Source organism: Branchiostoma lanceolatum, chromosome 9, assembly GCF_035083965.1.
Source record: "Branchiostoma lanceolatum isolate klBraLanc5 chromosome 9, klBraLanc5.hap2, whole genome shotgun sequence".
In the NCBI taxonomy this organism is placed as follows: Eukaryota; Metazoa; Chordata; class Leptocardii; order Amphioxiformes; family Branchiostomatidae; genus Branchiostoma; species Branchiostoma lanceolatum.
This window is the reverse complement of record NC_089730.1, coordinates 1934823-1962491: the sequence shown is the minus strand read 5'-3', so window position 1 is coordinate 1962491 and position 27669 is coordinate 1934823. Positions and strand designations below refer to the sequence as shown.

Below are 27669 nucleotides of genomic sequence, written 5' to 3'. Positions count from 1 at the left end.
ATTTTGCAAGTTCCACAGACCAAGGAGGTTTATTTTAAACCTCCTTGCACAGACATATGCATGCCATATCGTTCACTAGTTCCCTACCTTGACGTAGGACCTAAAATATCGGGAACACCATTTTGTACGTAACAGAATAAGTCACAAGAGAAGTAATAGTTAGTCCATGCCATACCATCCTATCGTTCACAAAAAGACCATATAAATTATAAAGGATGCTGTACGAAAAGTGTAAGTTTTTTTTATTTTCAGACGTCCTAGCGGTTTTAACATGCACATATTTAAAAGGTGTGTTTCACTTTGATTGGGAGCGGCCATCATGGCGAGGCTTCCCTGATAGGCTTTTTGCACTGACGTCATTATGACGTAACCTCACGTAACCGCCATGCTGGGTTATTGAATTAGAGTTGCCAGGTGAATTAGAACTTGCATGTACCCTTTTGATAATATTCTTTTTACAGCAAAATGACCTTCTAATAGACGATCGATATACTAAATATAGACATGCAAATTTATAGATATGACTCCTTCATTTTTCACCAACCAACATGGTACTGTTACGTCACCTGTCAACAACTTATCAGACCTTATTAACATAAACGATTTCGACCACCCAGAAATATGGTTTCTGCCTCATCTTTTGTTGCACTAATAAAGAAATGAATCAATAAAGATAGTATAGTTATCTGTTGAGATGTGAGATACATGTACTTATATTAACGTTACACCCCCGCTCAACATGTCCGGCGACCTCGCTGCGACCGAACGATTTTACAAAGCGTTCGACCAATATCATAGATGAAAAAAGTATTTTTCTAACGCTCTGAGACTGTGTGTTTTGTTGTCTTTTCAATCATACTTTTACATTTTGCATGATATTCAAATCATAAAGTCAAGGGATACACAAATCCAATCAAGGTGCAGCGAGGTCGTAGCCCGATCGCCGTTAAGTGGAACAGGGGCCTTAAGCCCCCCTCTCACTGGACCCGCGGCACGCTGGCGGCGTCGCTGCGGCCGATCGAATTGACAAAGCACTCAACGACTTTCATCGAAAAAACACGAATTTTTCAAGCTTTGTGTGTTTTGTTGTCTTTTTGGTCATACCTGTACGTCTTGAATGATATCCCCATTATAAAGTTAATGGTAACACAAATCCAGTTAAGGACGCAGCGACGCCGCCAGCGTGCCGTGGGTCCAGTGAGGTGGGGGCTTAACAGGTCCTTTTAAACACAGTTTCCTTTGTAGAGATTGGCACAGAAACACAATTGCTATGTTAGACCATTTCTAAGCCCACTAACGAATTCATTACATGAAACAATTATACTATTACAACATATCACAATAGGAAAGAAATTTAGCCCATGCATCTTATTATTCAATCGCTGTTATTCGACATATATAACAATAAATCCATTCTCCCTTGCTATGACATGGCATATTCGGACGTAAAATGACGTCGGGTAAAGGCCTGGTCATTTTCGTCGTACGATCACAGTACGATTGTCGTACGATAACAAACTAATATCGGGAGAATCGTGCATTTGTCGTACACATTTCAGCTGTCTTGTTCCTGAAAAAGGCTGTTTTAGATATTTGCTCAGTGATTTGCTCGCCACGGAGGCTAGTTCTATCACAGCCTGCTTGAACATCGTACGACATCAAAATCGTACGACTGTCCTACGACTAACGTGACTGAGCCGAGTGAGTCTCTAGTCCACTTCATCCAGCAGACAGGTCCGGACCAGCGCCTCTATGACGGCGTACGGGTCACAGTTAGACCCCGGTCTGCGGTCTTCCAGATAACCCTTCCCCTCGTCCTGCACGGCTCTCGGTATCCTAGTTCGCACAAAAACACAGCCTCGTAAAAAAAGTAATACTTAGTAACTAAAAGCTGATATAACGAATTGCATTTACCACATTGACTTGATCACATGGATGGCACCCATATGCGCATCAATTTTCGTCCATTTCCTAAAAAAGGTTTTCTAACATACTGTAGACCGTGCAAAGCAGCTACAAAATGAGCAAATATATGCCGTAAATTGCAAAAATACATTGCGGAAAACGGACACCAAAATCAATGAGGAAGATGTGAAAGACCAAAAATGAAGAATCCATTATTTGGCATACCATTCTCTGTGCGTTTAGTCATTCATTTAATCTTCCTGACCACCTAGATTCATAATAAATTTAACTTCTTTATTTTTAAACTTCTTTTATTCGCATGCATGCTCACATCAGTTTTGGGGTTCGAAGAGGATGCCATCCATATTATCAAATCAACATGGCCTAATGAAAAAAAAAATGAGAAAAAAATCACGACCATACTGTAAATTGTACAAAGAAGCGGCAAAATTAGAAAATCTATGGTGTAAATTGCAGAAGCTATATCGGAAATGTTGTCGCAGAAACCCTGTAGGGTCGCAAAGGAGGACGCTCCGCAGGTGCTAGAAGCGGCACTGGGCCTGGAATCAGACAGATAAAATTGACCTGCAGTTCTTTGAAAACACGCAAGAGTTCACTCGTGATCAAAGAGGTGGCTGGAAGCCATATGACAGCCGTTCTGTTGTTTGTTTTGGTTCTTTTAACTTCATGTAATATTCTACAAATTAAAGGGGACTGAATGATGTGATCATTTCAATTGCGGGATATGGTTGTATTCCCATTTTAAAATTTCGTATTGATAACTGTAAGATTTGACACTTTTAAACTCGTCAATGTCGTTTATTTGATGCAAGTTCTCTGAACACTTCCTTGTATGTTAGCGCAAAAGTTTTAAAAAGGTAATTATCATCGCGTGTTTTTCTTTTTGTTTGTAGTTTGCTGCAGTTGCCTTCACATGAATGGAATATAATAATGTGTTCCGAAATTTGTCCAGAGTTATTTTTTGCGTATTCTACAAGAGAATAGTTTTATGAAAAGAAAAGAAAAAGAATATTAAATGTCCTTAATTTAAAAAAGGATTGTCAAAAAGCTAAACGAAATTAGAGTTAAGTATTTGTGTTACATATACTTCAGGTTTGCTATATCAATTTAATGATTTTTATAAATATGAATTGCTATTGAGTTTTGCTTTGAGTTGAATGTGTGATAGTTGTGTGCCGATTTGTTGGTCCGGAGACTGCTTTAGCCATAAGTTGACGCTAAGGAAATAAGTACCAGATGTAGGGAGGGTACGGACATCAGAGTTGACCAGCGCGGCCCTTACCAGTAAAGGGGCGCGGCCCACTCCCCCGGGCTACAACTCCCCGGAGCGTTGATTAAGATCGGGCGGGCTGACTGTTATTGGGCCGCCGAAGGAAATCGCTAGCGACCCGGTGCTAGTCTGCGCTCCGGCCAGGGTAAGAGCAGACATGAGGGCGCGGTCGCCGGGTAAGAGAGACAATGCAACAAACGGAAGGTGGAGCAACCATAAGCCTGACGAATCGCGCTCCTAGTGGCCGGCCGGTCCTGTAACCGCCGTGGGGGTCAGTAACCTCCTGCCGAGAGCTTGTGTAAATACAGGCTAGGGCGACCATGTATCCATATTGACACATGATCTCACATTGTTATAGCACGGCACCGGTCTTGTATGAACTTGTTATAGCTGTAGTTTGGAGACAAACATTTCGGATGCGGGATTGTGCGTGGCCGTGAATTTCGAGTCGTAGATCTGTGTTCCTCCCGTTTTCCGTTTCAGAAGGAAAACAGATAGTCAGCGTGTAGGGGACACACCTATGTTCCGAACGCCCTATGTTCCGAACGCCCTATGTTCCGAACGCCCTATGTTCCGAACGCCCTATGTTCCGAACGCCCTATGTTCCGAAGGGGTACACAAAAAGGCTTGCTGGACGGATTGCAGCGCTATTTGCTGTTTATCTAAATGAGGCCCGTGAACAAAAAAAGTGATTAGGACACATTGGGACATAGAGTACCTAATACAAGTATCAAATTGTACGGGCCGGATTTAATAAACGAGCCACGGGGGGTCTAACCCTTCGAGAGCGGGTAGGAAAGGGGACTTATAAAGGCCTGATGGACGGATTGCAGCGCTATTTGCTGTTTATCTAAATGTGGCCCGTGAACTTCAAAAAGGGATTAGGACACGTTGGGACATAGCTAGAGTACCTAATGCAAGTGTCAAATTGTACGGGCCGGATTTATTGAACGAGCCAAGGGGGGTCTAACCCTTCAAGAGCCTGAAGGAAAGGGGACTTATAAAGGCTTGCTCAACGGATTGCAGCGCTATTTGCTGTTTATCTAACTCTGGCCCGTGAACCTGAAAAAGTGATTAGGACACATTGGGACATAGAGTAACTAATGCAAGTATCAAATTTAACGGGCCGGATTTAATGAACGATCCTCCGGGGTCTAACAGTCAAAAGCGGAAAGAAAAGGGTGCACAAAAAGGCTTGCTCAACGGATTGCAGCGCTATTTGCTGTCAATCTAAATGTGGCTCGTGAACTTGAAACGGTGATTAGGACACTGCGTCAAATTGTACGGGCCGGATTTAATAAACGAGCCACGGGGGGTCTAACCCTTCAAGAGTGGGTGGGAAAGGGGACTTATAAAGGCTTGCTGGACGGATTGCAAATAAATGAGATAAATAAATGGGCCTCTTCATCTAAAAGAGGCCCGTGAACTTGAGAAAGTGATTAGGACACATTGGGAAATAGGGTACCTAATGCAAGTGTCAAATTGTACGGGCCGGATTTATTAAACGAGCCACGGGGGGTCTAACCCTTCAAAACTTCAAAAAGTGATTAGTCCCCTTTCCTACCCGCTCTTGAAGGGTAAGACCCCCCGTGGCTCGTTTAATAAATCCGGCCCGTATAATTTGACACTTGCATTAGGTACTCTACGTCCCAGAGTGTGCTAATCACTTTCTCAAGTTCACGGGCCTCATTTAGGTGAAGAGCAAATAGCGCTGCCATCCGTCCAGCAAGCCTTTATAAGTCCCCTTTCCTACCCGCTCTTGAAGGGCAAGACCCCCCGCGGCTCGTTTAATAAATCCGGCCCGTACAATTTGATACTTGCATTAGGTACTCTATGTCCCAGAGTGTCCTAATCACTTTTTGATGTTCACGGGCCAAATTTAGATGAACAGCAAATAGCGCTGCAATCCGTCCAGCAAGCCTTTATATGTACCCTTTTCTTTCTGCTCTTGAAGGGTAAGGCCCCCCGTGGCTCGTTTATGAAATCCGGCCCGTACAATTTGATACTTGCATTAGGTACTCTATGTCCCAATGTGTCTTAATCACTTTTTGAAGTTCACGGGCCCCATTTAGATTGACAGCAAATAGCGCTGCAATCCGTCCAGCAAGCCTTTATAAGTCCTACCCGCTCTTGAAGGGTTAGACCCCCCGTGGCTCGTTTATCAAATCCGGCCCGTACAATTTGATACTTGCATTAGGAACTCTATGTCCCGATGTGTCCTAATCACTTTTTCAAGTTCACGGGCCTCATTTAGATAAACAGCGAATAATCCGTCCAGCAAGCCTTTTTGTGTACCCGTTCGGAACATAGGGCGTTCGGAACATAGGGCGTTCGGAACAAAGCAAAGGGCGTTCGGAACAAAGGGCGTTCGGAACAAAGGGCGTTCGGTACATTGGGCGTTCGGTACATAGGTGTGTAAAGCGTGTAGGATCTGGGTCAAGTTGTGTGGGTCCGACCCCTGACTATATCTTTACTTTATTAAATTGTGAAATCCTCAAGCAGAACTTGACTAGGCGAATCAATGTGTCAGTGGTCAATTTTACGAGACGCGGGATGTACGGGCGCTGGTTATTGACGGAGTATCTGTTTCAGACGTAACATTGCTAGCTTTTCGCGGGAAAAACTGCGTGTCACACGGCGCGATACAGTTTCACATATCCTGGGATGACGCTAATCCTTATCTTTGACTACTGATAATGAGGACGCTAAGCTAATTCACATTACCTCCGGGGTCTTGGTAGCTGGTCTGATAGCTGATTGGTAAACGCAATAGATTCGATCTTAATGGCCTCCACATATTTTGACGTCACAAATACAAGATGGCGATCTGTGTCGTCACAATTCAAGATTGCGGCCCCCACACAAGCCGACGGAACCAACATCGGTTATGCTAACCAAACCAGTAAATATCACATCATATTTTCTCCCACGGGTGGCCACACGTTGTTCAGATATGTTCTATTATTCAATGAATCGCACGAAATCGTGCGAAAGACCAGGCGAAACAAGCTGTAGTACTTCAACATACCGCACGCTGGCGCTCCTGTCTGCCACGCCGAACGAAAAGCGGTCCATGCTGGACGTCTCGTGCAGACCCGTGAGACGCAGCTCGTTGTTCTTGCCGTATCTCCCGATGTGGTGTTTGTGACGAGCCGCCAGCTTCTCACAAGCCTCTGTTATGAATCTGCAAATAGACATGGTTTTCTTTGTGAAGGTTAGACATCCAGGTAAACAATATATAAAGAGAATTCAGACTCTACAACTGGATAAAAATTCGGAGATTTATTTCCGGACGTTTCGAGTGACATCCATCACTCTTCAGCTTGACTACAATGAACTAGCAGAACTAGCAGTACTTATTGACAATAACTAGAAAAAAAAGGTTTTACATGGCAAATCACACAGTCATGCATAAGAGGTATTGAAATTTGTAAAACAAGATGGGAATGTTTGTTATCAAAAGGCAATTGAAAAAATAACTAGAAAGGTAGCATTTGCAGGCAAATACATGATGTTATCTTCACCTGGTCTAGCCTAACAAACTACCTGTCTGTTCATTCTCACTCAAACGCATTCATACATATATATGGTGACCAGCCCCTGTCCTGCCACTTGCTACATAAATGTAATCGAACACCATATAGTGTCTGTTATACCTCCAGTATCCATGGTGACAGCCGTCTGGTCTAGGCCAATGACCTAATTGTTTTAGAAGAAGAAACGTGGCAAAAAACAATGTGTTCCCTTCCGTGAAGGTAAACATAAACGTAATTTTTTTACGCAAGCTGTCGTAGTCCAGTGATATCCCCGATTTACCCGGACGTCGGACGTCAAAGTGACCGCATGGGCAAATTGGCGAAAAGTTCACAGCAAAGTTGGAGCAATTTACCAGTGTAGTGTTGGCAGCTTTACTTGACTGAATCGCACTAGGACTGTGTGATACGAACTATCATAAACTTATCGTACCATGAATGTAACTGAGCCCTACTCACTTCAGGCCGCCCTCCCCTCTCATCTCCTTGGTACTGAAGTTGATGTGTGCGCCTGCGCCGTTCCAGTCGCCCGACACGGGTTTAGGGTGGAGACTGACCACCGCGCCGAAGTCCTCCGCTACCCGGTCCAGCAAGAACCTCGCCATCCACATGTGGTCCCCCAGGGCCACCCCGACAGTCGGGCCGACCTGGTACTCCCACTGCGGACAAGGGGAAAGATCCTTACTTTAGATATCTATATTATTTTATGCTTATATTTACAGATTGCATGCGTATTGTATATCTTTGTTAAATTGTTTGTCAATTGTCAACGTCTATTTGAAGTGTAAAACTACAACATTTTTCAATAGTATATGTCTATGGCACGCAACGTCGAAAGTAAGTTGGAAAGCCAATGGTAAGGGGTAAAGGAACGCCCGGGTGTCTTTGTTGTTTGGACAAACTTTTCCGCAAGCTAGAAAATCGTAACAGTTTATCACGTTTATCATAACAGTCTTTTTCAGTATCACTCGAATGTCAGGAATCGATGTGATGCTTATCAAATTAAAATTGAACTGGATCTCTTTCCATCATTAAATAGGTTAACGGCTCCAAGGCCCTTAACTACGTAACTTGACTCTTATAATTCGCCGAGTACCCACTTGAAAAACGAACTGTGTTATCGAGGACTTCAGTTGAACACCTGGCAATCTAAAGTGTACGTGCATACATCGGGGATTAGTGATGCTGCACTTTTAAATCAACGTTTTTTTCAAGTGGCCGTCTGAATTATGAGAGATTACGATACATCTGTAGACATGTAACACTGAGACTCTAACCTGTGAGGGCATGACTTCGGCGTTTGTTCCTGAGATGTCGATGCCTGCGTACAGGCAGGCCCGGTAGTGCGCCTCTTCTATGTCCCGCCCGAACACACGGTCTGCACCCACACCACAGTAGTACGGACCTAAGGAACAGCATATCATTCACTGTATGATAGTGTTTATCTAACGAAAACTGCGTGTTTGTGCGTGTATGTTTGTGTGTGAATGTGTTTGTTTCTGACTTTTGGATTCGAGAAGGTGGTCATTGCTGTTGTTTTAAAAGTAATTAATAATTGTTTTAGCTGTGTGTTTGGTGAAAGATCCGTCTTGTAGCTTTCCCGTGCGAAGTAAGGGCCATGCTCATTAAGTGCCATCCGTACGCGTGGGTTTGTGCTGTACCATTGGCACAGCCAGGTGTACAAAAGTCAGCTATAAATCGCTACCTCAGCTGATCAGGAATATACACTCTATATGACCTAACCAAGGATTTGCTGACACTGCACAGTAAAAATGGACGGTCATAAGTCATGAACCCTAAAACAAGTTGCAATCAAATTACACCACTTGCACGTTTATGATACGCCTCTTTTTGGGCCCGGTCATAAGTCGTCGTGCGATCGTCGTGCGATCCGTAAGCTGAGGGCATTGTCTTAGGAAAGTCGTGCATATGTTGTACAAAAGTCAGCCGTCTTGTTATACCGAGCAAAGGGTGTGTTAGATACTTTTCAGCGATTATTTCTGTCACAGCCTGATTAAAAGTTATACGACGGCCAACGACAAATGTGACCGTACCGACATGTAAAACATCATACAGCACTGCATGTTTTAGTATTTCCGTAGCAATAGTGACTTAATCAAAAGGTTCTCAAATGGATATCGCCTCAGCACTAATTACAGTATACATGCCACCATGTGATTTAAATAGACAGAAACTTACGATTAAACATTCAAGTTGACTAAAATATTGCGGAGAAGGAGTCAGCCTACAGTTTATCTATCTATCTATCTATTCATTTGTTTCTTTATGTGGATCATAATAACGGGATATTCACTGACAATGCCATAAAAAACGGCGCAATATGTGCGCTTATAGGTGTGTCCTTGGCTGAACTACTGAACTATGGCCGCAGGTGCTGTAGACCGCTCGATTTAAAAGTCACGTCTAGACTTCACGTGTTCCGCGCGTGGCGCCTGACTGGACTTTGCCCGGCACTGCGAGTAGAAATAGCCAGGCCGACACAATGCCATCATTTACTCAGGTGATCAAATATCAACAAGAACTACGATTAGAAGGGTCCATAATAAGGGAGACTACCACTAGCTATCAACATATTTGGCATTTTGATGTGTGGTAGGGAGGGGGGCTTATTTGAGTGTCTTGTTCAAGGTCAGTGAGACTCGGCCGCGGGGAAAGGCACAACTTAATCATGTTGTTGAAGAAAGTAAATGAACTGTATAGATAAAGACTTTTATATTGCGTTATATACACGTAAGCGCTTCTTTTTTGGTATTTTTCCTAAGAAAGACACATTTATCCTTTAGTAACAAACAACCCCCTCTCTCATAAACGTTAACTCACACAATGCCACCGGGTATTATAAGACCGCCACATTAGAAAAAATTAATCGGAAAAGATCTACTAATGTATAAACAATAATCTCCGAGGTATGCACACTTCAGATATCCAGGTGTTCAAGATATCTTTTTTTTAAAGCATTGAAATAACCTTTTTTTAACATTATGATAATATGAATTATAGTATAATGTAGATGTCAAACATATATTCGAACCACTGTGAATACAATGGTCATGCAGTTTTTAACGCTCAGAATTGGTTAGAATGCACGTGACTCATATAAAGTATCTAGACGAGCCAAAGTCAAAAGAACACATGCACTGTGAACAGAGATCTTTGCTCGACGGCAAATAAGTTTGTCGACTTTCCAAAATTACAGCAAAGTGCAACTTGGTGTATATGAGGTAAATGTTGTGTAATTTAGTTGAACGACAGCGGAATGACACCGTTTAGACTTTGAAAAAATAAACGAGATAGAAAGAAATAGAAAAAAACGGACTAAAAAGGGGGAGAATGAGAGAGAGGGCAAAGAGCGCTACAGATGGAAAATGAGAGAGGGAGAAAGAGAGAGAGAGAGAGAGGGAGAGAGAGAGGGAGAGAGAGAGGGGGGAGAAAGAGAGAGAGGAAGAGAGAGAGACAGAAAGAGACAGAAAGCTAGAGATGCAAAGAAAGAGAGCGCGAGCGAGCGAGAGGGAGAGAGAGAGAGGAAGAGAGAGAGAGAGACAGAGAGAGAGAACGAGAGAGAGAGAGAGAGAGAGGGGGGGGAAAGAGAGAGAGAGAAAGAGAAAGAGGAAGAGAGAGAGAGACAGAGAGAAAGCTAGAGAGAATCATCCATCCATCCCCACCTTGCGGGCCGGGGAAGCCCCGTTTAGGCCAGCCGAAGGGTTGTCCGTCCACGTCCAGTAAGGTGTACTCCTGCTCCATCCCGAACCACGGATCGTGGTGCATCACGGGAACCATAGCGTCCATACACGACTTTCTTCTGTTACTCTCTAAACAAAAAGAACAATTTCAATACATCAACTTCTCATTTGCTACTCTTGCTTTTCGTAAAATAATGCTAATGATATTTTCAATGTTGTGAAAATCGGCCTTCTTTACACTCCCTTTGAGTACGATTAATCTACTGTATGCATTTCATTCTATTGATAATTTCAACTATATTTTACAATCCTTACCATGTGCAAATATGTAAATAATGCTCAGATCTTATAAAAATGTAGAGTGAACGATAGTTAAACCCAATATAGCGATATGATCATATGCAGCATATAGCAGTTTTAGAAGATCATACGATAGTTCATGTACTTTTAAATTTGTTGTGTAAATATACAGGTTTTCGTATTATGGAGATATATATTTCAATGAAATAAAGATTCCTAAACCTGCGGGTTGCATGTCCTGATCATACACGTCACACAGTACCAGTTTGTTCTTCCCGAGTTTGAACGGATCTCTGAACATGGCGATGGGCTGGAGGTATCTGTCACTGTTGTGCCCATGCGCCTGCCCTGTGCTCGACCCGTCAAAACTCCACTGTGGAAGTTCTGGAGAAAGAAAAGAAAATCTATAAGATGTCTAACCTTCATCAACGTGACAACTCTCATAATTTACCGAGGTAGCATAAGACGGTCACATTAAGTTCACCAGCGACTCTAAAGACATTCAGTAATGCACCATCAGTGATCCCAAACTTAAGCACACTTGAGAAGGCCTCAAAAACGCCATTTCTAATGTAGCGGTTTTAGGGAACCTGGAGGTTTTAGGAGAGTTGACATTACATCTACGCTGGGACTGATACAATTAAAAAAGAAAATATGTAACGTTTCGATTCCTAAAATGACAATGCCCTCTGGCAAAACATACAAAATCTGCGCAGCAGAAACATATCGTACCGACACACATACAATACTTCCCCCCGAATAAACCACCGAGTGAGCGAAGCAAATATATATCAAACTGACCCATGAGTGAGACAAGCCCTGTATAACATATTCATGTATTTGAATACTTGAGAGTTACCTTCAGGAGTGCTGGGCTCGAAGTTAACCGTCTTAGTCTTGTACCTGAGTGCCTCTCCTGTACCGTCTATCCACACGTAAGACACCTGGACTTTGTTGTCTGGCTGGGGTAAATTCATGTACTTGTGTAGAACGGTCTTCTCTGTTATAGACGACTGGCCAACCTGTACCGCCACACTGTAAGGTCTGGGAATGCAGGGGGCATGGTTAAACATGTCAGGTCTGGGAATACAGGGGGCGTGGTTAAACATGTAAGGTCTGAGAATACAGGGGCGTGGTTAAACATGTGACGTGTCGGAATACAGGGGGCGTGGTTAAAAATGTACCAAGTTACTGGAAAGTCTGGGGGCGGGGGGCTCGGTTAAACATGTACCACCACACTGTAAGGTGTGGGAATACAGGGAGCGTAGTTAAACATGTACTGCCATATAGTAAGGTCTGGGAATACAGGGGGCGTGGTTAAACATGTACCACCACATTGTAAGGTGTGGTTATACAGGGAGCGTGGTTAAAGATGTACCACCATATTGTAAGTCTGGGAATACAGGGGCGTGGTTAAACATGTACTGCCATACAGTCAAAATGTGAGGTGATGTCAGTCCCGGCTTCCAGAAATCCAATAATATTCCCCTATTCCCTCCATGATCATCCTCTGGCAAAGGTAAGTTGTACCAAATATCTTGGCCTTCACATTTCCTCAAACTTGACCTGGGGCAAACACGTCGACGCAACAACTTCAAAGGCAAACGGAACCTTAGGGTCAGTTAGGGATGTTGAGACGCTGCCTGAGAATCTCCAGCACAGCGGCCAAGGTCAAGGAGAGAGCCTACATGGCTCTTGTAAGACCTGTCCTTGAGTATGGCTGTTGTGTTTGGGATCCCCACACCAGGGAACAGGTGAGGAGTGTTGATATGGTTCAGCGAAGAGCAGCCCGATATGTGAGAAATGATTATAGACGCACCAGTTCAGTCACTGCTATGCTGCGAAACTTGGGCTGGCAAACGCTAGAAGTGCGCTGAAAGATTGCCCGCCAAGTCACCCTGTATAAGATCATCCATGGTACTGTTTATGTTCCACACACGACTATGATTGTCCCGGTGGTTCGATGCTCCCGCCGCACCTATCACTCCCAAACATTGCAGGCCATCGCGTACAGGAACAACTACTACAGGCTCTCGGACCATCAAAGAGTGGAACGAACTTGAGCCTGGTGTGGCGGAGGCGGGGTCCCTCTCCCAGTTCAAAACCGAACTGGGGAAGACCCTGCTGCATTGAGACACCCCTACACGTCCTTGTATATATGTAAATACATGTATTACTAACTCACTAAATTCACTTGTCCTGTCTTTTGCACACACAAATTCAGTTGTTTATGTTCCTCAGTGCCTCTCCTTTATTTTCCATTCGTTTTACTTGATCCGGACACTTGTGTTGTATCTAACCCATGCGCAACTGCTGATAATCTTAGATATGAGGCTAAGCAGTAAAGAAGAAGAATAAGGTCTGGGGATGTAGGGGGCGTGGTTAAACATGTACTGCCTGAGAGGTCTGGGGATACAGGGGGCGTGGTTAAACATGTACTGTAAGGTCTGGGAATACAGGGGGCGTGGTTAAACATGTACTGTAAGATCTGGGAATACACGGCGATTAAGCATGTACAGCAATGTCTGAGAATACAGGGGGCGTGGTTAAACATGTACCACCATACTGTAAGGTCTGGGAATACAGGGGGCGTGGTTTAACATGTACCACCATACTATAAGGTCCTAACCAGGTTTCCAATTACAATACATTCAACCACCGGTTTAAACTTACAATAGCTATTATGTTTTATTTTGTGTGTTTTTTTCTTCTATATGCAACATAATGTTATACTGTGTGATTTGGGAAATCAATAACATCTAGAGAATGATCTACACTAGTCTGCTAGTTACACTAGTAAACAAAAATATACCTAATTACTAAGCTCATTATGTAGTCATCAAACTCTTCCCTACCCACATAACAAATGTGATCCTTGGGTTAATAGGTTAGTCATCGATTTATTGACCTCATTGATCATTAGAGAAAAGGACCCGCACTTTAGGGACAATACAGTTACTTCTAAGGGAGAAAGGAATTTAAGATAAGCTTCTTACTTTCCGGTAGAATTTCTTCCATTTTACCGTGATCTAGCACTTTTTTACATAATAACGCGTATGGGGGATATTATAGATCTTATTAATTAAACAATCAATTTCGTTAAAGGCCCAGACGTACATGCACCCCAAATATAAATGGACGGTCCCTTGTCACGAGCACCCTGCACGTGACCAGTGTCATCTTGATTCGTCCCTTATTTTCCACGTTGCTTTTATTGATACATCTTACTAACTTGAGTATCAACCCTGAGCAACAAGAACAAACCGATGCCACACCCCCTTACCCCTAGAAATATCGTATCGGTGTTGCCAACGCAGGAATGGATCCCGGATGTTGCGCTGTATGAAGGCATGCGGCGACTGTGGACGTGGCAATGACAAAAAAAGCCGGGCGGGGGTCACTTTACTAACCCCATTCCGGTCATGGCCATCTCAGATCCTGTTCTTAAACTATGACCCCAGCCTTGTACTATAAATCATCTACTAACAACTGTCTACATTTACATTTCAAATATTGCTTACATAGCAGATTTAGACATGGCAAGTATCGAGCAATGTTAGTTTTGTTTGACAGATGTATAGCACAGCAAAGTAGGACATGATGTTAGCCGTTTCCCCGTCGTTACACAACTTAACACTCATTATGCATTCATTCTAAAGAGCCGGAATCGCCATGGAAATTTGTAAGACACATAGAAGTAAAACTGGAAGAATGTTGGAAGCGAAGACTGTGTGCATTTGTCTCACCTGTGGGCAGATACTGCGAGCCATCTTGTTGCTACCTTCCTCACGCCCCCCACCCCACCCTTAGATCTCAGGATCCCAAAAACAGCTGTACAGACAACCATGGTCGGTCCGCCCCTCTGACTGGCAGTGGAAACACCGCCGTGTACCGGCAAGCTTGTGTGACGAAATGGCAGGACCTCGGCTCAAGGGGGTTGATCATTAACCGTTCATGTTTGGCGAGTGTATACAGTACGATCAGCTGATGTCAGCTGGCACACAGGGAGAAGACTCTCAGGGTTGAATTTCTTCGAAGAGCGACAAACCGTGGGACGTTCGAATATTCGAACATCTTCCATCGCGTTGAAAAAGGGCCTGTGTAAAATCATATTAACCAGTTGATTCCTGAATTTTAGCCTTGTTGGGCCAGATGACGTACACGTTTTGAATACTGATGGCCACTAGTCGGGATTTTCCGTGACGTCAGACGTAATGTTACGTGCAGAAATCCACGCAAGGAAGACCTTGGAATTCGTTAATGTTGTCTTGAAAATCCAGTGCGCTTGAGGGATACGCTACAGTAAGGTCTGTAACAAAAAAATGGATTTATGCTACATCCTCTAGGAGTGATATTTCTTACCGATAATGTTATATTCACATCTGTTGAAAATTGTGTTGAGAATTACGTTAACGTACTATAAAAACTAGTACAAAGGTAAACGCGTAGATGTTAGGATATCAAGATTTATTTGTCAAATGTTACAAAACATTACACCGACAGCTAATATTGGAGAGTCGACATTTATGGACAGACAGATACATAGGTAATGGAAATATGTATATCAATATGTATATAAAAATTGATATCAAGATTAGACACATATGTGTAGGAATCAGATGTTACAACTCAATTTATCTAATATGATAAAGCCAGCCCTTACCGCGATAATTATTATCATCATCATTTCTCTGATCATTATTATTACCATGATCATTATCATTGTCATTGTAGGGTATAGGTACTATTGTACACTAGTATACAGAATATTCTTGAAATGTAAGTATCAGAAAAAGCAATATCACCTTTTGTAATAGTTATACTTTATTTGATGTATTATTGTGGCGTCGTGTGGCGCAACTGTAGAGCACGCGGCTGTCAAACAATGGGTCCCGGGATCTAATCCCAGGTGCGCCCAGAGACATGTCCGAACTTGCGCCCCGACGTTGTGCCCTTGGGAAAGGCACTTAACACGACTTTCCTCACTTCACTCAGGTGTAAATGAGTACCTAGCTCATCTAGGGTTAGGGACGTCCCTCGGATAGGACGTTAAATGGAGGTCCCGTGTTTGGGGAGAGCAACACCCCGCGCACGTTAAAGAACCCACCACACCTTTCGAAAAAGAGTAGGGGCATGCCCCGGTGTGCGATGGTCCAAATCTTACAGTCCGGTCTGGGATGACATCTTGAAAAGGTGATAGTTCACCTGTTATGTCAATCCTTCCACAAAATGTGGTAAATCAAAATAAATAAAAATAAAAAAATAAAAAATTTGTTTGCAATTTTGAAGTTAGCTATAGAATTACAGATTGAAGTTCTCAAGAGCGTTAAAATTTGTAATTTTGCTTTGCTGACATTCAACTTTATTTTGTGGTGACGCAAAAATTTCTTCTGTTCACCTAATTTCTCTGGTTGGGTGCACCAGTGCACCTATTTCAGAAAATGAACTTCGGGCCCTGTATATACATAATTCAATGTGCTATAACGATTTGCAAAAGCATGGGATTGATCTCAGCTTAGCAAGAGGATATGACATATATCTTATGTCTCAGATGGTTATGATAGGGAGGGGATAGTGGCTTGGATATTTGCAAGAATTATCGCAAGCAAAATTGTCTGACAACTTGCAATACTGTAGCTGACAGAAACAAACGCATTTAGATCCCTGATAGGTTGCTAGTATCTGGAACATTCAGCTTTATCTATAATTCTATCCACACGGAAATTGTGTCTTAAGTATCCTTTACGGTAATTTTATGAAACATGTTTCATTGCTTTCGCCAAGAAGGCTCTGCTTTCGGGAGTTCTCGTGTGTGTGTCTGAGTGTCTGTCAATACGATAACTCGAGAATGCCTAGATGAATTATATTGATATTCTAAAGGTGTATAGATCTTTATGAGACCCCCTAATGATTGTATTTTGTATTCTATGTTGACATCTTATGCCCATATGTGTTTAAGGAGAAGGTATATATTGCCCCCCCCCCCCTCCTTATCCTCTGATCGGTAAAAAAATCGACGATAAAGTCTCTGTATTGCTGATGATTTTAAACTTATTGGAGTTAATTGGACTTTGGACATTTGATTGATGACAGTACGACTTAGATACTGATATTCGTGAAGAGGAACTGGATGTAGGGATGCAAGGGCAAACCTCTTTTTCTTGGCTGTTTTGATGAAGTGACTGCGAGTTTCAATCTAACAGGCTTTGACAGAACTAATTAAATCGCCATTAAATATGCAAATATTATGCACGACTATCACAAGAATGCCCTCATCATGGTACGACGAATGCGACTCGGGGCTCTTAGTCACAACTTCGAACGTTTAGGAACATGATACCTTATTCGATTATGAAACAATATATTTGTAGATGTAGCGCTAGCAACAAAAACTCGAGACGACAGATTCCCCTTTTAGGTAACGTTACATGATCAACCGCCTTGCGACTAATATTCTTGTGTTTGTATAAACTTGGCCTTCAAAGTGACCGGTTTCCTACAACGACGAACTGTTGTTTATCCATTCTACAAGCAGATGAAAGCAAGATAATGTTCATCGAAAAACAACTTAGCTGCAATTTGGCACGGTTTTGTCAATCAATTGTGCGTGACTAATACACCGGTGCTGTGCGGCCCTGGCCTTTTCCAGCGCCGACAAACACACTCATTCGTGACATGCATACTAATCTCCAAGCAGATGTCAGGGTCTGCCCTGTCTCACCCATGGTTTTGCGGCATTTCGGGGATGAGCGTTATTCCTTCATTTTCTTATTCAGCCTAGAATGTACAAAATGTCAACCCGAGTAGAACAAGATGAACCCTACATCTGCTTGGTGATAAGTATGCATACTGTGTCGGTCCATGCGAGTTCCTGGATCGGCAGTGCGCATGCGCAAACTAGTATTCTTTGAGACTGCAAACTTGCAAGGTTGTAAGCGGGAAAATGGGTGTACAAGTTTGGCCAAGACACATACCCGCGTATTCTTCAATAAGTGTTCATATCGGTTACATTAAAGGACGGGATAAAATTTTCACGTGCACACAGGAATCGTAACTAAAATTTTCGGGCTTCAGGAGCCCCCACCTAGGAATTGTTTCAGGGCTGTAAAGTGCTTAATATTAATGTTAGATAGGTAAAACTATACATTTCTGGAAAGCTGAGAACCTATAGAATATGAAAATAACCAAAAAAAAGACTGTATCTGGTTTGTAAGTAATGATACTGCACAAGAAGGACAGAAAAAAAGTTCTTCGTGAAGTATCAAAAAATATTTGAAATGTATATGACATCACCCACAAAGTCTATAATCACTTTGAAAGTCACAGAAAACTAATCTAGACTGCCTTGCTATTCTTCCTGAAGCAATAGAAACATCAAACAATGTATGTAAGTAACTGTAACTGTTTTATTCTTGCTAGCAAAGATAGTGCCTAAAGCCTTGGCCACTTGTAAAATGATGGGCTTCATCAGTGTTCCTCTACTGTTTGTCCAGGAAAATTTCCCCAAAATGATTTGGAGGGAAGCCAGAACAGGCTTTGCCATCGCAAACCTGTAAATACATGTCAAAACATGCCCCCCTCCCCATCGGCGAAGTAAACAAACATGAGGCAGAAATTTGGCTGAATCAAAAAGTTGACAAACAATTTCAGACAATCATGACCCTCACTCAATTACAATAAACCCCCATCCACTCGATTTTTTCATGGCAAAGAAAGAAAACAAAGGTTTGTAGCACTGTTACCTAGCATAGGGTCGGCACAGGGACTTCAAAATGCCGAAGTTTTTATCAAATTACTGTCCCTTCTGATGCTAGAAACATTGCCAATCCCTTCCTCAGTTGTGCCAACATCCCTTTTGAGTTCTTCATCGGACTCGGACATCGAAAAATCGTGATTTTGAGCTAAAAAAAAAACACGGCAAAAACTTTCCAAACACACTTGGGATCTTCCGTCAGATTTGGGCTTCCCCTGACGCATGCTAACAAGGCTGTATCCGACCTTTGCCGAGGGTCACCGAAGAATGCCGAAACCCAAGCCAGTTGAGCCATCCCTGGTGGCTCATCGGGTGGAAGGCTGCAAGTCAGCCCTGATGGCTCATCGGGCTGTAAGGGTTTTTTAATTAATACACAACTTGGTCTTCATTCCCTCCGTACACTGTGACCATGTCTGTTTTTGTATTGTGTGTATTGTCAAGGAGGTTTATAACCTCCTTGGTATTGTGCACTATTTCGACCTTGACCTTGCAGAATTGTTCTTATGTTAACATTGCTGCTTGACCTTGAAATACCATGCACATGACGTCGTGAATTAATGTCGGAGAATGCCTGGTATCATTTAGGTAGTTTTGAACAACGCTTGTAGTTAGATGTGACATGCCGTTCAGTGTTCATATAATCATCTGCTACCACGCCGCGTGCCTGCGAAGCTGGTGTGTAACGCCGAAGTGCGGTGCCGTTATACCGGCTATACACGGATACAGATGACGGTACATACGTGTAACGTTACCATTTATGGAGGTAAACTGCAGACTGTTAAGCAGAACTTTCAGCTATAGTATGCTGTCACAGGGAGGTGAAACTTTCAGTATTCACAGTGTAACCAGACCGTGGCATGACACTGTCGTATAAAGTACAGCAACTTTAGTGCGGTCAACTACAAACTACGAAATATAAATACAAAATAAATCTTAGAATTCCACTAACTAAACAATATAGGCTATAACATACGTGAATCCGTGATGTCTTGATACAATCATTAAGGGATAATCGTGGGTACCGGGGTTGCAATATCTTTCCTAACAACAAAAATCGTCTATTCATCCACATATATGTTTGCATTAATATTGTGAGAGTTTTCACATCTGAATATGTATTCAAATCTTCGAGCCTCTTGAAATCTGTTGTACTTAAAAAAAAAAGTGTGAATAGATTATTACGCTATAAATCATATCAAGGACATTACATGACAAGGTTGAACTCAATTCTAATTTGCTTTGGACAAATGGAGAAAACCTTTGATCAGAAGCTATGTTACTCATTCACTCACTCATGACCCATGACCTTCAGCTATGTTAACGTTGTGACTATCTTTGCATGTTTCTGTATTTCAGGCGTGCTGATTCTGAACTGTATATTGCTTTACGAATTTCAGATTCATAAATTAAAGCATTTTCTTCATTTATCTATAGCAACTTTTCACATGAGATTTGGTGCCTCCGGTGGATGTCATCTATAACATTTGCCCGACGTTGCCCTGTAAAAGTCTTGACGTCACCTGATCCGACATTAGGATAGTTCCAGTACGCATGCGCGACCACAACTCACTTCCGGGTTAGCCTCCGAAACCGAGATCGGTCGGTGAAGCGATCGTCAAGACACCAACCCACATAAGGCCAGCATAAACCGGAATATCACATTTTCATCGATTCTAAAAGCTGCAAGGATTCTCGAAGAGACGACACAAAACTTCCCTTCTCGGAGACAAAGCTGAATTTAAATTTTTGGGATTCTTATTGGTTTTTAGGGCGACGACCGAAACTAAAGGGAATCCCAGGGCGCCGAAACTTAGTTGCCTGGAGCTCATGAGGGCCGGCAGCTGTCAAACAACATTCTACACACTACGGAAGGTATGGAGTTTTCAATTATTTCAATTCTATTCGTAGATATAGAGATAGGCCTACATGGTCATATTGGTCATCTTTCTGTAACGTCTATCGTCTGTTGTATACATGCCGCTAGTTTCTGAAAAAGAGGAACCGAAACCATCGGGACGAAACCAAGCTTTTGGCCTTTGCCCAGACAAAAATACAAGGTACGCCATTGTTAATTCTAGTCGACATTGCGAGCAGGTAGGTAGTACATTAGCCTCCAGACATATATGTAGGTTCGTATGTATTGTATACTACATATATATAAATGTTAGAACCATATATTCATCAGTATCTATGATTCTAATAATCTTATTTATCTATCCTATCATTAAGGTAACGTACAGGGACCATAGATTTGTAAGTATGAGTGAGCGTTGTCCAAGGCGCCGAAACTATAATTTGATCTTTTAAGAACTGGTTGTCGAGCTGTTTTCTGCTCACTACAAAAGGTACTACGTGGTATTCAGTTCTTTCAAACCTACTTGCATGATAGATATAGACATTAATAGACATACAGGGTCATATCAGTCATTTTTCTGCAACGTTAGCCTCGGTTCTACCAAGTCCGTGTGTTGTATATGAGCCGTTTTGTTTCTGAAAAAGAGGAACCAAAACCACCGAGCCGAAACCAAGATCTTGTCCTGACAAGAGACGGTACCAGATTTTTAGTTCTAGCCAACCTTTTCCCTGCTGCCTAACCCTTTTATCATTAGAGAATTGGGTGCGCTAAAGGTTAAACTGTTTTTGATTTTCTCATAATCATCTATCTAACTTACAGGTATTATAGGTTGGGAAATATGAGTGAACTGTCTTCAACTCGTCATTGCAGCACTGTAGTGGAGGATGCAAATACTTCCCATGATTCTAAGGTCGATTCGAACGGACCTCAACATCCCCCTGCGTCAGCGCACGGCAGAGATGGCGAGGAACTTAAAACTGACTCCCCGGCCAGGATTGAAGACCATGATACAGATAGTGACAGACAGGACGGGAAGGTTGGAGTAGCGCCCCCTCTCGGAGAGCGTGAGAAGTACCATGTTTTTTTCTGCTACAGCAGTGCTGATGCACCATGGGTAAAGGACATGATTCATACTCTTGAATCAGACAAGTTTGGCTTCAAGTGCTGTATCCACGAGCGCGATTTCACTCCCGGGGCATTTATCATCAAAAATATCGCACGTTCCATCCAGGAAAGTCAAAAGACTGTCTTCGTACTCTCGCGAGACTTCGTCGAGAGTAGGTGGTGCGACTTTGAACGGCAGTTAGTCATGAGCGAAAATCTCACAGAGGAAAATAGAAAGGTCATTCCCGTCATGCTCCACAAGTGTGACCTGCTGCCTGACTTCCTACGACACATGACGTACCTTGAGGCATGGACGCCATATTTCATCAACAGGTTCATCGGCGCTTTGAAAGGTAATACGTTATTAGTATATAATATTCTAATATTGAACAGCAGATGCATGAATGAATATAAATGAACAAGATTCCTATGACCTTATCCAACTTTGAAAATGATGACTTAATTTGCATGATAAAGACCTATAGAGTATAGCCTTTTCTAACACTTATATAGTACAGTCTTTTCTCATCGACTATTCAAATAAGGTTCCAATAAACATGATGTTTGTTCAGCATACCCTTTTCCAAATATCATAGTTATGTTGAACTTATTGAAGCCCTATTCATCTGGTAGTTTTTTTCAGCTTTTCCTCATCAGTGATGCAAATGACGCCCAAATCTTTAATTCACATAAACTACGTGCAACACCGTTATGAAATGTTCATCTTCTAAAGAATGGTACCGACTCTCACTACGCAAATTAGGCACATAATTTGCATAACTCTTGTCCCTCACAACCCAAGTCGCAACTGAAGAGTATGAAGTTACTGTCATTGAAAAGTAATGAAAAATATATATGTATTGAAAAGCATGAATATATATATATATATATATATATATATATATATATATATAGAGAGAGAGAGAGAGAGAGAGAGAGAGAGAGAGAGAGAGAAAGATGTATATATATATATAGATATATAGATATAGATATAGATATAGATATGTATATATGTTTATATATATATATATATATACCCACGGGCTGGTCTATGTCTCTTATCATTCACCACAGCTGAACCTGGCTGCAACCCAGATCCATCCTCTACATTTAACTGGAACCCAAGTAAGTACAGTTTAGTAAAATTTGCATGTAGTTTTGCCACATCTTTTTTGTATGACTATCTTGAACAGCTTGGGCATTCTATATCGTACTTTCTGGTATACGTAGTGCAACAACAACAACCAACATGATAACAAATGTATTAAAAAAAATTATCAAAAAATTCTTTTGAGTCTTGTTTTTACGGCCTCATGATCACGAATGTACAAGCTTTAAACTCACGTTGTTATTTTCCCAGACTACAATAACGGCCAGCACGTGTTGAAGATGGAACCAGAGCGCACGTGGGAGATACCATGCTGTCGGTTCGATGAACAGATTCTCCCCTCTAAGCTGATGTCCAGGGGAATAAGGGTAGATATCATCTAAATATAACTTAATGTTATCATCAGAAATCGGATCCCCACAAATCCTGTATGGAAAGCAGCAAATAAAATAAAGAATTGCCTACATTGCAGTCACCAGGTTTGGAAACTTTTCAGTTTGCTCATTTCATCGCGAGCACAGCAGAGAAAAGCATAAAACTGGGGATATTCCAGTCACACTCTGTGTTGACAGACCTTGTTATATCTACACTTAAAAGTTATAGGAAGCTTGGGTATGATTTCATTTAGTCAAGGCGCGGAACTCCCACCGAGTTTGTCCCAAATGCAAGGTATAAACTACCTGTAAGAGCCTTAGCACTGACAATATTCGTATGGCTGTTAATAAGGCCACAATGAGAGGAAATAACACCATTTTTTAAAATAAAATGTTCCTCCATGTTTGAGTGCTTGCAAATCTCGGTGGCCAATAATAATGCCAGTTGGACACTGTTATTGCCACCAATAGATCTGCTCGGAGATTATCAGGCTTCCACCATTTTGGTGACGTAGGTTGTACCCTGCGGACTCTATCGTCACCGAAGAACCAATTGCAATGTACTACTGGTTGTTTTTTGACTAGTCGCCTCACATGAATACAAACTTCCATTTCTAGGTGAAGAGAGAAGATGCCGTCGCTGTTATCAAAACACTGATGATGACTGGCAAGATGGCCTTTTACGATTGGTACTACAGCATGAAAGGCCATATCGCCAAGGTCGTTGCGATAATGTTCATCCTGATAATAGCGAGCATTAATTTCCCATACTTGGACGAACAACAATATTATCATCCTCTGGCGGTAACCCTGCCCAAGGTTTCTACCTGCAGCTGGACAATACTTGGATCCCTCATGCTTTACTTGATACCGCGTCACCTAGTAAGTCATACTCTTCATTTCTCATCTAAATCAGAACAAGTTACATGCTGCTTCCTAAGCAATTGAAAATTTGTGTTGCACCGCCTTGCTGCTGTCTCAGTTACACCTTATCAATTTCAAATTTAAAAACCCTTCTTTTATTCAGCCCCCTGACCTACAGTATCCCCTTCCTCTGATTTCCGAGAGTTGTTTCACATTCGACTCCATCAAAGGAATTGATTAATCAATGTATTTGCTGTTGTTGTTTTGTCTTCAAGTACAGTCAGACATGCTATCTAAAGGGATTTGACAATCTTTTATGACTCAGAATGTAGGACTTAGTTAGAGTGAAATATTTCTCAGCTTTAATGAATTCTTTAATCCAAAACGAGACATACAATGATTTGGCGAAGGATTTCTGTATGATCACATATAGCAGCCAAGTGTCTGTATAGCTATAGGTAGCTAATTCTTTTGTATTGATTTGGTCCGAGTCTCTATATAATCTTTAATCAGCCATTAACTGCATGCCACCATTTTTGCGCTGCAGATGAACAAATCCATGCCACGGACAATGGTGGGGGTGAACAAAATCCTGGCCAAATACCACATCCTTGCGACTGTGACAGAGAAATACCTTGGTGTCGCTAAGGTTGTTGTATCCTTCATTGGATGGTTGATTTAACGCCTGTTCCTGTGTACATTGTGTCTTAAGGTCAGGAAGTGCATAAGATGAATAATTGTCTTATTGATAACATAAAGGTATATTTTCAAAGATAAAAAAAACTGCAAGAGGATCGATATCAATAGTTTTGATTTCATTGTTACTTGTGTACTGTATATAACAATTAGATACTTATCTTAACCATTTTACTTTCTCGGAAGTGTTTTAAAACGCTTAGAATAATAATGTAGTGTTTCAGTACTCAGTCTTCGCAATAACAAGGCTATTGTCCTCACATTGCTAACCAGCTTCATTTTGTGTACTACGAGAGAGGATCTTGTTTGGTGAGTGTCTCTTTTTTTTTCTTCTGATTAATGTGATTTCCTTAGAGAAGGTGTATAATCTATGACTATTCATAATTTTTTTATGTATACCTCATTTTGGATAATATATAGCACCCATCTAGGCCATATCACAATGCGGCATCCTGCACGGTCTGTGTTACAGTTGCAAATACAAGAAGACTTGATGGCCAGGGCGACACAGGACCCATCCTCAGTGGAAGTTAACATTCAAGATGACATTACAGACCAAGTGGTACATGTATATTATTTCATTTGTACCTCTAGTTCCTGTTGTATAGTTCTGTCCATTTATATTTTTACCACCATGAAGGATAGAGGTATAGCTTTTACTCTGTTCGTATGTGCGTACGTTCCAACGGACTATCTGATACTGCAGCAGAACCTCCGGTTTTTGTGTCTTTTGTTTTGCAAAAGTGTAATAATTCATCCAAGAGGTAAATGTCAGTAATTTCAAACTTGTGACATGTGACAGTTAGTAAAAGGTGTACATAACAATGCATAGATTAAATGTGTAAGTCGTTTGCATAATTGAAATATTTGATGGAGGCATGAGGTCTCCGAACTCTTGTTCTTGGAAGTAACGTTATAACGTCATAACGTTAACTGGCACAAAACAACGTAGCCCAGTCTACACTGTTTCACATTTCTTCTCTAGGCTGAAGCCGACGCCCTGCTGCTGAAGTACAGTGACCTGTTCGCCCGGCTCCTGGTCAACAAGCAGCTGCCATGGACCCGAAGGTCCCGTGGACACATCCAGCAGGACACCTGTCTGTGTGAGGAAGGCTTCTGCTTCTGTTGGGAGCGCGCCTGTCTGTGTCAGCTGGTTGAGATGCACGAGTTCGGCTGGAAACTGGACTGTGTAGAGGTCTCTGAGGTGGATTTCGCAGTGTCCTGGTCCGTAGATTGTATTTCGTCTTGTTTGATGTCCTTAATCAAGAAGCAAAATTCTATGATGCCACTTCAGGAAATCTGATGATTAGATATCAAATATGCTCGTAAAGGAAATATCTGGATTCGACTTCAAGGACGTTGTAAAGAATTCTTGACCATTGGGATTTCTCTCGTATTGCAGTGTAGATAAAATGTCATTGAGTCATAGATGCCATGTGTACATGTGGTATAACGTGATTTTTATGTACTTAAACTTGAATCCCATGGAAGAATACACTGCAATCTCTTCCCTTTTGCTTTATGGATTGATATTGTAAGAACTATTGTTTATTTTCGTAGATCTAGATGTATATGATAGTACTAGTATATAATGCTGCCTGAAACGTCTGACTCTTTCAAAATTTTGTCCAGTTGCTTGAGTAACTGTTTTTTGGGCGTATCTTATTACTTGGATGTCTAACCTTCATCAACGTATGATAGTAATAACTTAATTGTTCGACAACTGTATAATGCGCAAGGTATGACAACTTTAATCACTTAATTCTGGGAAACTATTATACATTAGAAAACCATGTAATTCAGAATGAGACTACATATTCATGATGAAGTGTTTTTTAAATGTCCAACACGTGGGAAGTTTTTCCATGTACCGTTCAATATCTGTAATGCCTGATTGTCATAAGTCAGTATTCAATTAGATTTCGTCTTTTTCTCCATTGCGGAAAACCCTTGTGGCGGACATGTACATGTTGTGTTACGCTAATCATAATATTTGCATATCATAACAATTTCTGTAATCTTTTTATGTTGCAGTACTGTATGTATGTATGCAGGCACTATGAAGTTAGAAGCAGAGGGGAAACGCCGTATCGCTATACTTTTTACATATGAAATATTACAATTTCGTATCGCTATACTTAATACATATAGAATATTACAATTTTGTTCATATTTGCATATAAATTGTGTCTTTCATCTGACTATAGAGCGTATTTAGAAATGTGATCCTAATACTAATAATCACATATAAATAGTAGTATTACTATTGCTACGGCATCCAGTTAACGTCCCGATGAATAATGAACAAGTTGCCATAACGGTGGGGATCGACTCTGATTGACGTTCTACCGATTCAACAAACGGGTTGTTGTGTGCGACACGGCCATTTTGTGGTGTTTTTCTATTGGACACGTTAATATGACCTTAGCACTTTCTTCAAGCCAATATGGAAACAATAGCTGCTGTATATAAGCTAATTAACGGCAAGATACCAATGACGAATCTTCTCTCCCGGAAAAATGTCAGCACCTGTCCGAGAGCACCGTCATTCAGCGTGCGACGGACGGTAGTTTCAAATTACAACATTATGGTATCAGCACGACTTGAGAGAAGATATAACATTTATATATATAGCATTAGTGCAAAGCTAATCCATGATATTGACAGAATAACAGAAAAAAGGGATGGTTTATTGTTATGCCAGATTGGTTTCATTTAGCTCGTATCGAAGAAATACCGTTTACGTTACGTTGGCACACCAGCCGTGTCCCAGACCAGGAACCGTCCACACAGATGATTTTGGAGTCTCCGGACACTTTGGATAAGCCATCTTTGCACGTCAAGGTGCAGATCTTCCCGGTGTAGTAAGGCTCCTCACATCCGCTCAGCAATGCGCGAATTATAAGCGGCTGCTCACATCCGACTGGAAGACGAGATATCACACTTAGATAACTTTGTATTAAACTACGCACAAAAAGTTTGGAAACTTTACTTTGGTTGATCATTTTTCCGTTCTTTCTTGATCAATTTCAATGCATCATATATCGTTGGAAAGCCTGTGTAATTTCATTTCCTATGATACCCAACTCATTATAATTGCAATCTCATGGAGCGAGCACCAGGCCTGCCAGGCGAGTGGGTTGTAGAAAAAAAGTGCCAAAATTTCCATGCTAGTGTCAAACACT

The 27669-nt window shown here is 41.7% G+C and overlaps 2 protein-coding genes across 3 annotated transcripts; one reads left to right on the top strand and one right to left on the bottom strand.

Moving 5' to 3' along the window:
• Positions 1-859: 859 nt before the first annotated feature.
• On the bottom strand, positions 860-14740 carry LOC136441588 (glutamine synthetase-like). Its single transcript, XM_066437961.1, has 8 exons — positions 14477-14740; positions 11590-11774; positions 10953-11114; positions 10413-10559; positions 8007-8134; positions 7189-7388; positions 6225-6380; positions 860-1836 (listed from the first exon to the last, which is right to left on the bottom strand). Exons 1-8 carry the CDS (start codon positions 14575-14577, stop codon positions 1710-1712), a joined length of 1206 nt encoding a protein of 401 aa, XP_066294058.1. The 5' UTR covers positions 14578-14740; the 3' UTR covers positions 860-1709.
• A 76-nt stretch (positions 14741-14816) lies between these two features.
• LOC136441587 (uncharacterized) lies at positions 14817-26862 on the top strand. Of its 2 annotated transcripts, XM_066437959.1 has the most exons (10): positions 14817-15037; positions 20253-20355; positions 21158-21795; positions 22517-22567; positions 22803-22918; positions 23543-23806; positions 24336-24443; positions 24758-24793; positions 24957-25046; positions 25470-26862. In XM_066437959.1, exons 3-10 carry the CDS (start codon positions 21177-21179, stop codon positions 25785-25787), a joined length of 1602 nt encoding a protein of 533 aa, XP_066294056.1. In that variant the 5' UTR covers positions 14817-15037; positions 20253-20355; positions 21158-21176; the 3' UTR covers positions 25788-26862. The 2 variants fall into 2 exon arrangements, with proteins under 2 accessions (XP_066294056.1, XP_066294057.1); XM_066437960.1 differs by lacking the exons at positions 14817-15037; positions 23543-23806 and having other exon boundaries at positions 20041-20355.
• Positions 26863-27669: the final 807 nt, after the last annotated feature.